At 45.4% G+C, this 11,683-nt stretch overlaps 1 protein-coding gene across 1 annotated transcript in view; it reads left to right on the forward strand.

The window, feature by feature from the left end:
- The window catches only part of LOC140282182 (NACHT and WD repeat domain-containing protein 2), a 44,465-nt gene that overhangs the window by 24,260 nt on the left and 8,522 nt on the right, over positions 1-11,683 (forward strand). Inside the window, exons 5-7 of the mRNA XM_072376758.1 lie at positions 6,262-6,465; positions 7,625-7,775; positions 10,683-11,272. Coding sequence (XP_072232859.1) covers positions 6,262-6,465; positions 7,625-7,775; positions 10,683-11,272 — 945 coding nt within the window. The remainder of the gene's footprint in view (positions 1-6,261; positions 6,466-7,624; positions 7,776-10,682; positions 11,273-11,683) is intronic.

Consider the following 11,683-nt stretch of genomic DNA (forward strand, 5'->3'; position numbering starts at 1 on the left):
CAGCAAACAGTCCGAAGCTCTTTACTGGATGTAAGAGGATAGTTCAGAATACCGCCGCTCATATATACCCAACCTGATACCCAGACCTTCTGCTTCACCTCCACATCCACAGTCAAACTGAGCATTGTCTCAAACGTCTGCAGCACAGTTTGCCTGCTCCATACTAAATGTGAGCAACTTTTAACAATATGTGCTCTAAACTGGAGTCGTCATGCATATTAAATCTACTTTGTTGCATCTTACACCTGTCAGCAGTAAAAATGACCAATTTTATGACACTTGTTGGACAGGGAATGTGTGAGTAAAGTGAAATTTTGATGTGGATTTGGACGTTTTATCTTCATCTTGTTGTATAAATGACAATGATAATGTTTTTTTGTATTGTTCACGACCAACATTGAGCTCACATAGGTTCACCCACGTAGTTGACCCAGTTATTAGCCCCATCCCATATAGACCCCCACATGCTCACTTTGGCCGGGATGTGGCTCTTTGTTGACAGTTTTAAAAGAGGGTATTTTTCTTTAAGTAGCAGCACGCCGATGACATCATTCCATGTTCGTACAAAACTATGAACTACATTCATTTATCAGGGATTGATTGGAAAAGACAGTAAAGCGTGACAATTAAAGCAGTTTCCACGATCGCAGGTGTCACTGAGAATTGAATATTTCTCTGATCAGATCATCTGGTTTTATTAAGTTGGATGTTTGGCTCGTCTGTGCCAAAGCTTATGCAGCAAATACCCACACAGCTGACTGTGTGTTTCACTGATTAATCGGCCGTGTGAGTGATTGATTTGTTAATTCATACTGTGGCTGTGCACAATATCTTAGCTGCCTCTCCCAACTGGCTCATCAGATAAAGTGCACTTACTTAGAGTGTAAAACCCCTTCCAAGGATAAAAAAAACCTGAGGAAGGAGGAGGTGGAGGAGTGCAGCTATCGGTGGAATTTCATTTGGCCTCTGGTGCTATTTTTGCCGTATCCTCCTGTGTTTCTCACACCTGCAGCAAGAGTAATACAGACGCCACAAATCCCTCTCAAAGGACAGTCACACGCACACACACAGGCTGAACACGGACTGTAAAACACAAAAGAGTGGAGCTCTCGCATGTCAGCCGCCGTGTGGTAATCCACTCAAGATGGCCTCATTCCAGGCCTGCTCTTCTGAGGCAGGGGCGTCCAAACCACCCAGAAAATACCCGAGCATTTTTTACAGTTCGCCTTCTGTAAGTCAAGTGGATGACGATAGCTTACACAGCTCGGTGGACAGCTGTGAACGTGCTTCTGTGCGCTTGTGCCTGCATTAGCGTTCTGGCGGCTGATTTTGGCATTTTGAGAGGAAACGCCAGTTTCAGCTTTTATCCTAATCTCTTTCCCCACAAACACACAGGGCGAGCTGGCAGAAACTTTGTCAGCACCGTGGACTGTGCTCACCACACTCAGTGTTGCAGGAGTTTAATTCTGTCCCTCCAGCCTCTCCTGATACACCACTGTGAGTCAGGCACATACGGTGACCTGCACGGCAGCCCAGTGTACTGAGGGTTTACGGGAGATCGAAAGTGCATCGAAACAGCCATGCGTGACCTGCTTGTGGGCTGTGCACACAGCTGCTAAAATAGCTAGATATTATATAAAGTGCAAGATGGCAGGATCAAGATGCTCACTGCCTACAAGATCTACCATGTGGAAAGATGATGAACTCCTTGGATTCCTCCACATGGTGCTACAGTAAATGAATACTTTAAGGAATTAATCTGACTTTTGTTTCCTTTTACCAGACCATTAAAAAATGCCACCTTTAAAAGGAGAATTTCCCTCTACATCTTTATGTGGAGTTATAGGCTGATATAGCTGCAGGGAATAGAGTGCCATCAGTTCAATCTCATCAGGCATCTGTGCGACCCACCAAGAAAGGTGCAACAAAAAATTAAAGATTGGCTTGAAAGTGAAACAGAGAAGTTGAAACTGTAGTTAAGTGTCTTAGCTCTCACTGTGCTGTCAGGGCGCCATTTTCTCACTGGCGACGCCTGTTGGTTGGGAAGAAAACTGCTGTAAGTTAAGCATCCCTGAAGTGCCAGTAAGAACTAAATGTGACGGACTTAATCCCAGTTTTAACGAGGCAGTCCCTCTGTTAGCCTGTTAGCATGTTAGCTGTCACATGGCTTTATCCCAACCTGGTCTGCAGAGAAAAATGTTGCCTATTTCTGCTTTTTATCGACGTGCTGCTCGCTTGTGTTTGTATTAACTGGGATTCATTCTGAGAGCAGCAGTTTGGAAGTGAGCAGCCTGTGCAGCAGCAGCATCTTTCACTCTTTTTTTCTTGCTCATTCGTTTCCTTTTTTAAAAACAAATCATGATAATGAAGCAAACTTGTAGAATATTTTTTGAACAGCTGTGATTTCAGTGCTTCAGGCCCACATCCCAGTTAAGTTTTCCTAAGTCCTGTGACTTTCTAACAAGGTCGAGCCTTTTTTGACTATGCAACCAGCTTCCGAGTTTCACTGGCAAAGCAGGCTATTCCACCTCCTGCTGGCGACACGTTTATTGACTTCAAATCGATTCAAAGAAACACGTCTGATTCACGTTTGTTTCTGCTGCTTTTAAACAAATCGCTTCAGATCTCGCGGTTGGAAACGCCGTTAGTGACAGCCAACAAGAGTTCAGGCTGATGATAGGGTTCGCTTTTAAAACCGAAGCCTTTCATTTTGAAGATCAGAGGTTAATGATTTCTTTTGAAGTAGCCGGGGCTGAAACCTTCATCTGTGTCTGAGTCGGAGCCTGTGACCTCCCCTGCCACTCACACCTGCAGTTAGCCTGCAGCCTGCCCTCTTTAGCTCTCACGTCTCCCTTCCTTTGCTTCTTGTATTGTGTCTGTCTCTTTCATGTGCTTGGCTCCAGTTTGCTCCATTAGCACTCTTTTCATATTAGGCTTCATGCATTACTGGCTGTACTTGAATTACAGGAGTGCAAAGCTGCCATATCTCGTGATTTTATTTAAAGATCATATCTTGTCCTGTTTTTGCTCGTAGCCTTTCTGTTTTGTGCAGGATTCTTACCTTTAATCTGCTGTTTCACTAATAGTGGGTCAGTTTAAAGACGAGATCATGCAAATGCTCGGTCTGGAACTGCCAGTGACACGTCCTCCTCCAGACCAGCCGATTATCTACACGTTAGCTGTCGTCGGCATCAGAAATTAATCTTCGGTGATGTGTGCAACATGGACACAGAACTGTGCAAATGCAAATGAATCCACCACAGGCGTTAGTGGGTTTTCAGAGGAGGCCGTCCTACAGACCGTGCCACATGCCATCAACTGATTCTGCTTGTTCTCTGCATCTGTTCCCACTGCGATTGCCAAAGGAAGGAGGACTCCAACACGGAGCGGCTTTGAAGCGTCATTGCCGAGAGCGCGGCGCCGTTTTCCTGCTCATCGGAGCTCACAGTCATTTGGCGTCTGCCCCGTGCGCTCTGCGTATCCTCCTGGAGGCGACACTTTAGGTGCATGTGAGCTAAGATCAGCTGGTCATGTCATGGAGGGTTTTCCTGCTTTTCTTTTTTTTTTTTTTTGCTCCCGTTGTCCTCGAACATGACTGATAGAGAACATCAAACATTAAGGCGGCAAATGGCTCTGATCTCCGGTGACACTGAACCTGCTGTCACTCAGAAGCACGTGACTAAAGGAAGACTAAAGGAAGACTAAAGGAAGACTGGAACTGTAGACTTATGGTACATGTGGGACACGTAGCTTTTCATAACAGGGATGAAAGGCTACAAGCTGCTTTGACAATGCTGCTGCTGTCTTGTGTGTTCTTGTTTCTGAATATAAAGACTGCGGGGGTGGTGTGTGTGTGTGTGTGTGTGTGTGTGGGGAGAGAGAGACACAGCAATAAAGGTAGCCATTGTGTTGATAATAACCTTAACTTACAGCACAGAGGCCCACATAAATCTAATTTCACAGTCTTCCTACAAAAATCCACATGCATCCTTTTCATGTGTTATGTTCTTTTCTTTAAAACAATCCCATCTTCTCCATGTAAAACACAAATGGCTTTTTCTTAAGACCGCTGATTACTGAGCATCGGGAAATTTGGCCGAGCGGGTGCGTTTTGCCTCGCAGTGTGTCGTTCAAACACAAAACGGACACAGAAAAACACCGAAAATGAGGCAAGTCTGTGGAAACGGGGAGTAAAGAATTCAGTTTTTCATCAAAGTTAAAACTTCTGTTAACTTATGACCATATTAAGTGAGATTAGTGTCTTGTTTTTGTTGCAAAAGCTTCTCTTAGACAACTTTTACCAAAGACTCCTCGTTAGGAAGCCGAGGCGATGCCAGTGTCAAAGCTTCATAAATACTGTGACTCCTCAAACCTCAGCAGCCACACGACCAGCTTCCCACTCCCCACTCTGTCTCTTTCATCCAATCAGCGAACGCGTTCAGCCCTTCCATTACGTCTCCTCTCATTGAGAGATGGGGCTTTCCCTTTTTTAAGCAGGTTTATGCTGAGCTCGTCCAGTCAGAACTGGACTTCTGAAACACGTCAGTGTGGAGGACAAACCTGTAAGAAAACAAGCACCCGGATAATTCAGCTGGGGCTTGAATCGCTGCATGTTTACCTTCATCTGGACTAATCATTAGGGTCCAACTCTTTCCATCTTTTTACTCCTACGGTAAGTTTGATAATAATGCAGCTTAATAACCAATTTTTAATCTTTTTTTGCCTCACATACATGTACAATAATCTCCCACAGAGAAAGTTAGAAGCAGCAGAATGTCTCAAACTTTTTCCAACAGTGGACAGCATCAGACATACGTCGGTTAATAACCTGATTCCCAGTTTAAGCATGTATACTGGGACCAGGAGGATAGTCCGGTTAAAAGGCAGCTGTGCTGACTGCGCCTCTTGCTCCTGCCAGAGATGCCCTCTGCCTCCACCTTCCATCAGAGGAGGCAGCCTCTGATCCTTATCCGCACAGGTCAACTTGCAGGATCCGCTCCAGCCTTGATCTCACCATCTGTGGAGTCTGGTTCTGTCCCAAAACGTCTCGCATTGATACGTTTTCTGTAGTTGAACTCTAAAATTTAAGATAACCGATGCCCACATAGCCACAAGGCAGCTATAAGAAGATAACACAGTGTTATCAGGTACTTCTGCACATAAAGCTTGTGTGATTGTTAGAAAGGGGATTCACAGGACCTTCATGAAATATTTAGCAGACTCCGGACTGGTGGTGCAACAATATCTGCACAAACAGCACATGACTTTCATGGAAGCTTTATCAGGAGGAGGAAAAAAAAAAAAAAGGAGGAGAGCTTTCCTGCATCCTCGTCACAAAATCCATCACAAGACATTTGCAAATGGACTTCTTGTTTGGAAATAACTGGACCGAATAGATCTTTTTAACTGCAATCAGCAGACGTTTGCAGGAAGAAAGGCTGCAGAGTTTCATGTGAAGAACGCTTCTCCAGCTGTGAAGCACATTGATGGATCGTGCTTTTAACTTTCTGGATTCTGGAAGCAGTCATAACACTGAAGTTTAGAGTGAAAAGAGACCAGATCAGATCATCTGTTTCCCTCTTGGCTCTTCACACTAATAGACATCTGGACCAGAGTTGGTAAAACTTTGGCATAGCACCGAAGATGAGGGAAACACACACTCCTGATAGATGATTTCAGTTATTGCCTCTAGCAGATATGAACTGCTGTGCAGTGTTTCAGCGTCTCAGACGCCCTTTTTGGATAACATTTTCTCTGTAGTCCCTACTTTGTCCCTAGTTGTATTTCCTTTTTTTAAACGATTGTCCTTCTCTGTGTCTCTTAAAGAGCTTTTTTGTTGGGATGTTTCTGTCATGAATGCTGCAGTGAACGAGTGAAAAGCTTTGTTTCTAACAGGGAAACTTTGTGTGGGAGGAGAGGTTCAGCAGTGTCTGTTTTAAACTGGACACACATACTGTGGCTGTGGTGTGAAGCAATTACCAGCCGGGTTCGAGCTGTGGGTGCGTGCCACGGTGCGCTCAGAGTGGGGGTTGCAGTTTGCAGCCACGGTCCCGATGTCCCAACGACGCGGCAGTTGTGCCTGCGGCTCTGAAATTGCCTGAAATAAGTCGCGCTGTGTGCATCATTGACTCCACTGTTCACCCGATGCCACCGATCCACAGAATGCATTTTGAAAGATCACAATGAGTCACAGCTCCCGTCTCTCGTTCTCACCTCCCGCGCCCTTTGTCTTTCTGTTTTTCTCCCTCCTTTTATCCTCAGGGTCTGGTGGGTGAAAAATACGGCAGCATCCGAGTGCCGGGGGAGGTGGAGTCGGCGGAGTTTGAGATGATCTTGGATGCAGCTGTGGAGGCAGGGCTGGACACCCACATCTTAGAGGAGTGGTACTGCAGGGATGAAAACTCTGTGCCACCCGCATACTACCTCAAACCCAAAGCCCAAATGCTCAAGAACTACCAGAACTCTGTAAGTCCAACTCAGCTTCTGAATACTGTGTGAACAACACTTCAGTGTGGAAGTATATATTGCTTTTTGTTTGTGTAAAAGGTCTGCAAAGGACAACCAGAGCTGTTATTCTCCCCCTGCGTATCTATCCTACATAATGCACGCGTTGGGGTTAGTTTGACATGCCTCAGAATGCAAAAGAGCCCCTCTCTGCATGCTCTGGCAGTATCAAAAGATGGAGCTGTCACAGAAGTGCTTAACGGTGCAGTACCACAGATGACCACTAGGTGCTAACTGCTCATTTTAAAGAATGTCAACAAATCAGTGCGTTAGTGGAAAGAATTTCATAGGTCAATAAATATAAAGTCCTGAAAGAGTTGTGTCTGATCAGCTGTCCAGCTCCACCCTTTTGTCCAAATATGGTCACGTTTGGTTGCCCACCAAGACCTACGTGGCAACATTTGCTGTTGTGTTGTTTGATCTATCAGCTGATCAGTCAGAGCAGAGTGGGCCTCTCATATGGAGATAAAAGAAGGTGTGCTGTGTTTGTAATGGTTAAAGCATGTAAACCGACTCTAGAAGACCCCCAAAATAAAATGATGAATCTCTGAATGAGCTGTTTAACAGAGCTGAGAGTGTATTTGTGTCCTTGAGCTCTGTGGTGGGAGGCTTTTCTTCTGTTCGATAAACACATTTTAAACGCACACACACAGAAAAGACGCTTTGCTTTGAGTCTGTGAACACAGCTGTTCCTGCTTTGATGTACGTTTTCTTTTAAATCCTTTAATGTTTGTTCACAGTTTTAGTTTAATTCCAAAGCGACCCCTCTGAAACCCATTCACACAATTTCAAACAAAACTGTTGATCTCAGTTTGACACTCAAATTTATGCAGATAATTAAAAATCTGGCTGAGTTTCTTTATTTAAAGCTGCATCAAGGCGCCGCCTCGAGTTTCTCCAAAGTCATAAAGCCTGTTTTCTGATTTAAAACGCTTTGAAACACAGATGTCGAATATTGATGCTTAAAACCACCTTAGAAATTCCTCCCGGACTCGAACAAGTCGTGGTTGTTCGCCGTGTTATTGTGCACGTCTGCACAAACAAGAGTGACAGCGTTCCCTCAGTGCATGATGAGTGTACTGTCCCCCTGTCCCCTCTGTCTGGCCCCCGTCTGGCTTAGATGGAGTCAAGCAGTGCAGCAAAGACCAAGAATGACAAGGCCTGGAGGAATGTGTCGGAGGAGATCAAGAAGATCTTCCGGACGGCGGTGCTGCAGCTTCAGGAGAAGGGGACCATGAAGAGCGCTCAGGCCAAGAAATTCCTTTGCTCTGGTGAGTTTCAGGTCTCTCTTCTTTCATTTTTCATTTGTTTTCTTTCAATCTGAGATCGAGGGGTGTCGTTCAGACGTTCGGCGGTAACTAGAAAGCTAGAAAAGGAGATGTGGTGCAGTCAGGATTAATTAGCGGCCCCCCCGCGGATGACAGTGATTGATGGATTACAGAGCAGCTTCGTCTCTCGGTCATTAATCCGCGCGACGTGTCACAGTGTCATGAAACAAGTGAAAACATGCTCTCGGGTCTGGAACTGGTGAGGGACTTTTAACTTTCCAGAGGTTTTGTGGTGTTTTTTTACACCCAGTAACATAATTAGAGTTGTGTTTGACATATTATCATCTGTGGGGGATTTAAATGTGAGAATCAGAGACTCAAACGGGTGGACGGTGATGTTGTGGTTAGCACGTTTGCACGTTCTCCTCTGTGGGTCCTCTCCAGGTACTCCAGCTTCCTCACTCTGTCCAAAAAACATGCACGTCAGGTAAACTGGTGACTGTAAAACGTCCCGAGGAGTGAGTGTGGAGTGGATGGTTGTGTGTGGCCCTGTGATGGACTGGTGACCCGTCCAGGATGCACTCTGCCTCTCACCCAATGACAGCTGGGTTAGGCTCCAGCGCCCCCACGACCCTAAATTGGATTAAGCGGGTATAGAAAATGGATGGATGGATGTTATAGACTTTGTGTAAGCCTGAATGTGGACATTAAGCCCTCTTATTAATATGTATGCATACAAACTCAACTTAACACATCTCAACAGGGTCTCGCTCACTCCTGTGTCGTATCCCCTCTTCTTTTAACATCAGTCTGTGAACATCTGGGACCTGATGAGACAACAGCTGGACCTTTGTGAGAGGACGGTCGTCCCATTCTTGTCTGATAAAGGATTCTAGCTGCTCAACAGTCCTGGGTCTCATTCGTTGTGTTTTGTGTGTCATGATGCACCAGATGTTTTAGTTGGTGAAAGGTCTGAACTGCAGGCAGGTCAGTCCAGCATCTGGACTCTTCTACTGTTGGACTGTTGGATAAAGACAGTATGTGGTTTAACGTCTTCCCTGGAAAAGACGTCTTCTGGATGGGAGCAGAAGTTTCTCTCAAAGCTGTAAACATCTTTCAGCTTTAATGGAGCCTTTCCAGATGTGTTAGCTGCTAGTTCCATGGACACTAACGCTGCTGCTGAGGATGAGGATGAGGAGGAGGAGGAGGAGGAGGACGCAAATGTGGAAGGCAGCAAATGAAAAACTAAAGTGTTTATTGAAAGAACAAATAACAAAGTGCGGCTGAGCCGGAAATCCAAGATGCAAGGGACTAAATGAATAAAACAACAGAACTATAGAAAAACCAAGTCAAGGTGATGACAGTAACAGGAAGGATCTGACGGGCACTAAGATAAACCGACGGGAATCAATATACTGAGGGAAAGTAATGAGGAAGTAACTGCAGCTGTGATTGAGTGATTAGGAGACAGGTGTGGAAATGGAGCTGAGAAACAAACAGGGAAGTGGAGGACACTAAGAGTAAAGACGAGCTCCAAACACAGGACCGAAAGCAGGGATAAAGTAAGCAAACTACGGTCCAACCAAAAGACTCAACGATTAAACCCACGAAACGACCAGAAACTCAAAAAACCCACAGATCATGAAGTCTTGCTCCAGACTTCATAGAGACTCTGCCTCCTTAAGGTGCTCCTTTCATACTCTGTCAGGTTACTCATCCAAACCCAATCAGTTACTTTTTGGTAACTTTTACTTTTCAGGTCTCACTTTGCTTTGAGGACAGTTTTTATTCACGTTTTACACGGCGTCTCAGCTTCTTTGGAGTTGGGGGTCGTGTATTTTGAAGTTACTGTGGAATTTGAACTCTTTATGATGTAACTGTTGAGCGCTGTTGGTTAATTTGTGATAAAAAATCATTCTTAGGAACGCTGCATCGGTTGTGATGTCTCCTCTGAGATAATTTGCTATTGAGTAGGCCGGTCTGCTCAGAGATATTTTGGGAATACCTCGAGCAGCTCTCTCTCGTATCGATTTATCAATAAACAGCATAATCACTACTACCGATATTTCAGACGCATGAGCGGCGCCATAGATTCTGATTTGCACAAACCTCAGGCCGATCAATGAGTCACACCAGCATATTGTAGCCTATTCCTGCTGTTCTTTGCACTCTCTGGAAGGAAAGGCAAAGGAAAAGGTGGTGGGTAAACAAAGGGGGTGCGATCTGATTTACTGGATCTTTATTTATCCAGTTTGTGAGACAGAGTTACAGAGAGTTTAGGCGCAGTAATGTAATGTAATGGTTCAAGTAATGCCACAGCAGAGGCAGTCAGATTAGTGGGATGAGATGCTAACGTGCTAATTATATAGCGATCACTTTGGGTTCTCCTGGCGGGATCAAACGGCCCTAAACAGGTATTCCTCATTCACCAACAGTGGGTTGTAGAAGTAGAACAAGATTCCTCCCACATCATTTCAAACTATGCAGATGATTTAAAAACCTTCCATGTGGGAGTCGCACAGTTATTGCTGAATTATTAAACTATCTCCTTTGCATTTCTTCGTGAGCTGCTGGGGTCTGATGACAGGTTTGCGTTTTGCAGGCCAGACACGGCTTGGTTAGGTGGAGGAGTTTCCTTTGTGTGAAGAAACTTCAGTTTTCATGCTTTTTAACTAAATGAGCAGGGCTGTTAACAGTGATTGTTTGTATGGTTTGGAGGAAGCCGTGCCATCTCCTGGAGCTCTCTTTCTAACTTAATTAACAGGTTTCTCCGAAGGCTGAAATACGCAAGAGACGCTGGCAGTTTCAGTCTTGTTGCTAGCTTAGATGATTTGATTAACTCTTATTTGATCTCAGCTCTCCAGCTGTACTTATTTATCAGCTTCTTACCTTATTTTGTTCTCATTTCAGCCTTGGAGGATGAACTAGACTTTGCCCTTGGGAAACAAACTCCTGCCTTTCTCAGGAAATGTGTCTGCTACATTCGCAAGATCTCCAACTTTGACCGCTTCGCCAAACTCCCAGACATGGCCCGCTACATGGACATCGTGGTCGGCGGCGATCGCGTCATGCGCAACCAGGAAGCCTACGAGCGCCTTCTGAAGGTCCGAGACGAGTTCATCCCCACCGTCGTGGCTGCCTCCAACCTCCGCGTCTACTCGTCCGTCACTCACTGCGACATGAAGCTGGGCTACTCCCAAGAAGTGGAGAGTCACTACGTGGAGGGTCTGTGTAAGCAGTTCTATGAGGACATGGTGGATATCATCCAGGCTACAGTTCAGCAGAACTTTGACACAGAAACTGACCCGCTCTATGATGAGGTGGTGCAGCACCTGTCCCTTTGTAAGACCTTCGCAGCCCTCTATGAGTACAAGACAGAGTCTCTGGATTACGTGCAGGAGTATATCATGCCGTCGAAGGGCAGCAGGATGAGCCCTCTTGTGGTGTTTGGAGGACCCTGCACCGGAAAGACGCTGCTGCTGTCTGAGGTGGCCAAACAGGTGAGACTCTTTCTCCTTTTATGTCATCATCATCAGTCCTTCTCCGCAGCCCTGACAGGAGTTTGTCTGCGTGCTCTCAGCATGTGTTTGTCTTGTACAGCAGAGTATGAGGGGGCGTCAAACTGCTCATCCCTTCTCATCAAACACTCGCTCGACCATCTGTGTGTCTGCCAGAAGACACAACGGTTGTGCAACAGCAAACTTTGCACGTGTACGTTTCATTTTTATGCCCATCTACTCTATTCTCTGTTCATTCTGGCGTTGGATGTGCCGTCTGGCTTCTCAGCTACGTTGGGATCACCCTGCAGAAAGCCTCGTATCTACTTCAACCTTTGCATTAAATATCACGTCAGGGCCCTCATTTGTTCTAAGTGCCTGTAATGTTTAAATCCAAGTTGTTTAGAAGCATGC

This window comes from Leuresthes tenuis, unplaced genomic scaffold (genome assembly GCF_036924035.1).
Source record: "Leuresthes tenuis unplaced genomic scaffold, fLeuTen1.0.hap1 SCAF_22, whole genome shotgun sequence".
Taxonomy (NCBI): Eukaryota; Metazoa; Chordata; class Actinopteri; order Atheriniformes; family Atherinopsidae; genus Leuresthes; species Leuresthes tenuis.